This window comes from Humulus lupulus, chromosome 3 (genome assembly GCF_963169125.1).
Source record: "Humulus lupulus chromosome 3, drHumLupu1.1, whole genome shotgun sequence".
Taxonomy (NCBI): Eukaryota; Viridiplantae; Streptophyta; class Magnoliopsida; order Rosales; family Cannabaceae; genus Humulus; species Humulus lupulus.
This window is the reverse complement of record NC_084795.1, coordinates 159,370,714-159,375,740: the sequence shown is the minus strand read 5'-3', so window position 1 is coordinate 159,375,740 and position 5,027 is coordinate 159,370,714. Positions and strand designations below refer to the sequence as shown.

At 35.9% G+C, this 5,027-nt stretch overlaps 1 protein-coding gene across 4 annotated transcripts; it reads right to left on the bottom strand.

Annotated features, from left to right (window-relative positions):
* Positions 1 to 1,723: 1,723 nt before the first annotated feature.
* On the bottom strand, positions 1,724 to 4,493 carry LOC133823248 (uncharacterized). 4 transcript variants are annotated; one of them, XM_062255909.1, is made up of 5 exons: positions 4,101 to 4,493; positions 3,725 to 3,865; positions 2,362 to 2,462; positions 2,106 to 2,244; positions 1,724 to 1,982 (listed from the first exon to the last, which is right to left on the bottom strand). In XM_062255909.1, exons 1-4 carry the CDS (start codon positions 4,233 to 4,235, stop codon positions 2,145 to 2,147), a joined length of 477 nt encoding a protein of 158 aa, XP_062111893.1. In that variant the 5' UTR covers positions 4,236 to 4,493; the 3' UTR covers positions 1,724 to 1,982; positions 2,106 to 2,144. The 4 variants fall into 4 exon arrangements, 3 of the variants coding, with proteins under 3 accessions (XP_062111893.1, XP_062111892.1, XP_062111894.1); XR_009888208.1 differs by having other exon boundaries at positions 1,724 to 2,244; positions 4,047 to 4,493; XM_062255908.1 differs by having other exon boundaries at positions 1,724 to 2,244.
* Between the last annotated feature and the right edge of the window lie 534 nt (positions 4,494 to 5,027).

Genomic DNA, 5,027 nt, shown 5'->3' with positions numbered 1-5,027 from the left:
CTAGAGGAAGAGCAAACTTAAGAGGAAGAAGGGAGAGACTGAATTTAACTTTTGGAAGGAGAATCAAGAGTGATTGAAGTTGTCAAGCAGGCTTAGACCAAGAATACTCAGAGGTAAGATTTTGATTATGCTACACCCAAGTTTTAAGTCTGAATTTTAGTTAAGGAAGGTGAATTGAGGCAAGTTGGTGGCTGGTTTTATGTAATTTCAGAATTGGGAATCAAGGGGGAAGGAGGTCAAGAGCTGGAGGTTGAACCCATCACTTAAGGTAAGGTCTCTGTATGTTTATTAGGCTTGTTTTTTGTTAAGGTATAGGGAGTTTGAAGTGTGGGTTGTGTTGGAGTTCAAGCTGTTCATAATTTTTTCTGGTTTGAGTTGTTAAGTGTGAAATTCAAGAGTGAATTTTAGGATTGAAGGTGTGAGTGAGCTTGGGCATGATGTCTTTGGGTTGTTGTGAGGTTTGTTAGAGGTTTAGAGTTGATTTTGGGACTTAAGATGGAGTTTGGGGTGAATTGGAGAGGTTGGAGCTCAGGAAAATGCGAAGGACAAACCCAGAATTCTGGGCTGCGAAGGCGTGCCGCGGCACGGGGTTTGTGTGCCGCGGCTTGGAGGCTCTGACTGGTGGGTGCCGCGGCACAAGGATGTGGTGCCGCGGCACAAGGCTAATTTCAGGGTGTTATTTTTGACAATTTTAGGCCTTTGCCCCGGGGGTTCGGGGGATGTCTCTGGGGTGTTGTTCTAAGGTTTTGGGGGTTCCGAGAGTGTGGGTTAGGTACCGGGAAGGTAGTCTTGGATTGGTTAATGACAAAGAATGTTATTTGTGTTGTGATTAGGATTTTGGAGAGGCTCGGGGTAGAGGACCGTGCTTGCGGCTACGTGGCATCGAAAACCAGTGAATTGAAAGTTAAGAAAACCACACCCGAATATATGGATGTGAATGGGACTAAGTGCTCCCGAGAGTTGTATTGTGTCATCGTTGGTATTATGCCAAGGGACACGTATAAGCGGTCTAAGAGTACCATTCATGATTTTAGCGCATGGGGCGCGAATTGGCCACTGGGAGCCAGAAACATTAGGATAACAGAGGGAGCAGCCTGTGGGCGCTAGCCCTGGTTATCGTCTGTGCATTATGTTTTATGAGATGAAATCCTTAGTATGTGGTATGCTTGAGTGATGATATACTTGAAATTTATGAGATGCTATATGAGTAAATGACTTGATTGCTAGTTGTTCATGCTCTGTCATTGCTGTGTTTTCTTGCTGGGCCTTGGCTCACGGGTGCTTCGTGGTGCAGGTAAGGGCAAGGGCAAGCTGGACCAGGCTTGAGGTGGAGAGCTCCAAGGTGTAATGTGCATAGCCAGCTGTTCGATCACCATGGTCGAGAAGTGTGTCAGGACAGAGACTACCTAACTGCTCATTTTGCCTTAGTACGGCCGCTAATGTATTTAAACCTTGTAAATTTTGTAAATGACCTTTGAAACTGTCATTTTTGGGATCCCATGTAATGAAACAATGTTTAGTAATGAAAATGTAACTTTTGAGACCAAAACACTTTTAACCCTAGTTCCTCTACTGTTTCAGTAACACGTTTTTACTTTAATGACTTGGTTAGCAAGTCTGGCACTTTATAAACACACGGTGTAACGGTCTTGGCTATCCAGGGCGTTACAATATATACAAATATAGAATACTCATATCTATCCAAATTTACATATATAATACATTGTACAAATATACAAAACATAGATTAATAGATTGATGACCATAATAAATACCCAAACTCCAACCATAAAAAGCAGAGTAACGGACTTCATGACCACAACAGGCACTCCCATAGACGCCAACACTATTCTTTGTTGTGCCATTGCCATTGCATATTATAGCACCTACAGGCTACAACACCAATGGGTGACCTAGTATGCCTTAGAGAAATACAAGATGAATAAAAACCTATTCTTTTCGCTGCTCAGCCTCAATTTCATCTGCATCCAATGGCTTCTTCAGCAAATAATAAATTGGAGGCTCTGTCTTAGTCTTGAAAATAATAAATTCAAAACAATAAAATATGAGCCAACAATTCAAACAAATGGGTTTTGAATTTCTACCTAAAACCTTGTTATACAGCAAGAAACTTCACTCATTCATCAAGTTGCTTCAATACTACTATGCACATGAACAGAAAAACTTATCTGCGGCTCAATAAAATGTGAATATGGACACTTTCTGGCCAAAAATAAAAATAACCTGCAAAAAAGTTACAGTTAAAATTTTACCATATTGGATTCATCAATTTTGAAAGAACACTGATAAAGAGATAAACACTAACTTAAAACAAAAAAAAATCATTGACGGAGACTCTACCTTATAAAATTGCAGTGTTTTTTATGGTGCTCACTCCACCGAAGATACAGTAATTCCAACTTCTTCTCTTCTGTCTTGGCATAAACACGTGCCCGCAGAGTCTAACACAACATGGGCAAACGCATAAAAAAATTAATTAGTATAGCTAGATTTCCTAATAGAAACGCATTGATGTTCACCAGCAGGTCAATTACATATGTGATTAACAAACCAGATCTCTCCTCCGCTTTTCAAGACTCTACACAGAATATTGCTTGGTGACAAGTCAGTTCAAAGTTTAGCAATTTACATGATAAACATCCAAACTCTGCCCACGTCCATTCAATATTTTTGCCCAAAATTAAGAGGTTATAAATTTAGAAGTTCAAATCGCTTCTGTTTGCAGTAGAATACATTAAAATTTCATTTATACACTAAAAAAACACTTACTATGCCAAAAACTTGAAACACAAATATATACTCAAAACTATCAACAAACAAACACTTTAAAAAAATATATAAATAATAAAAGCAACCACATAGTCATATCTTCTTGAGTAAATGTCAATGAGGAAAATACTTATATTAATTAATGGGGGAGTATGTTCCTTTTAAAAAAAAAAGAACAAAACTTTGTATTATTCGTTTGAATGAAATACAATGTAAAAGGAACATGTAAACATCATTTGGATGAAAACATAAGACCTGAGAAACAGCAATGAAACAAACAAATGAAAGTTATGAAACAGAAACGACAACAACTTTGCAACAAGTTGTTCCAATCTCTAACTAAATCTAAGAAAGAGAGTCCCTCAAACCCTTTTAACTTTATAAACCCAAGTTGCCACCCTGAAGTACGTGTACGTTCATTTCCAAGCATTTATCATGCATCAATTACATGCAAATAATATCAAAGCACTTGACTAAGACAGTAGCCATCATAATAATTATTACACAAATGTGTGATGACCTGTAAACTCTTTATTGTTTTAAATAAAAGTCAAATTAATTACTATCTCTCATATCTTAGTAGCATATTTTTCCCCTTTTGTGATGTAAACAGCTACCATATGATCTTTTCTTCAATAGCTAATGGGAAGTCAATTGGTAAGGCCAGACAAATATCTAAGATCTTTATGGTTGGTTCCAACGTATGATTGATCTATAAATTCAGATATTCAAAATAGATAATAACCTCATAACTCAAACATTAGAGCTTAACTTGATAATTAAATAAAGAGAAGCTAAACACTAGCTCGAATAAAGTTATTCTGTTCAACTTCTGTTTTGCAAGGGTCTACCTACTAAGCTAACAAACCAGAAAGATGACATAGTTCGAAACCTGAAAATCCAAAAGAATACTAGTAAAGTGATATGAATTTACCTTCCTCATTGGTCTTTGATTGCCATCTCTCCTGGACCACCCACTCTGCAGCAAATTCCCATCAGTAACTTCCTTGACCGAATCATCTTCATTCACGTCCTCATTTACTTTGGCATCCTCAGTGATCTCTCCATCTTCCACCTACTTCCAAAAATTAGAATCATACAATTTCTAGACTATGTTATAAAGAACAGAAAAAAAAAGACTTCCCATTGGTTCAAAAATAGTGTTTTTCTTAACTTTTTTATATTTTCTCTTCATCCAAATAGAAAACTAAGTATAACTAAGATAAACCAAAACCCAAGAACTTTACCATCAATACCTAAGGATTAATGAAAATGAAAGAAAGATTGAGCAACATAATTCTAAAGAGCACCATTGGTGGCAAAGTTACAAGGACCAGCGCCGGGCAAGCGTCCCCGGCGAAGCCCCCAGGATCCCAAAGGTGGTCAGTAATCTGAAAATTTACCAAGAAAATCATAGAGAAAACACACTGTGCTACAATATACATCCAAAAGTGAGAGAGGGGGAAAATCAGATCTCGCGTTGCTGGCGCTGAAGCTCATCGATCTCCTTACGAAGATCGTCTTCTGATTTCTCAGCGAAATGGTTGCCATGGATTGAATGGCTAATGGAAATGGCAGTGGGGACAGTGCCAAAACCCTTCGGGAGGCGTCGTCGGAGGCCAGGTCGAGAAGAAAAGAGTGGGAAATCGAGACCAAATGAGAAAAGAAGAATGGGAAGCCGAGGAAGAGAAGAGGCAGCAACTTTGTTTTGTTTTTGCTGAATTTTCTTTAATTCCAAATAATTATTTAATTTATATTAGAAAATTATAATATATTAATAAATATCTATTTCTTTATACTTATTTCTTCCCCAAATAAATTATATATATATATATATGTATTATTTAGATAAATTAATATATTTTAAAATTTTAATAATATAAAAAAAAATTAGAGTATCTTGAATAATATATTTTTATAATGACATGATAGGTCGGTTCTACACAACCGACCTACCATATCACAAGAGAAGTCATTTCCCACACAACCGACCTACTATGTCATCTAAAAAATTATTAAAGAGAAACTCTAAATTATTTTATAAATTTTTTTTTATTTTAAATTATAAATACTATTAAATTAAAATATTTTCTTGTTTATAAAAATGAAATTAATTTTTCAATTACAAATAATTTATTAATTTATTTATATTTCAAAAATTATAATATATGTAATATTAATAAGTATATATTTTTTATACTTATTTCATACCCAAATAAGTTATATATATGTATTGT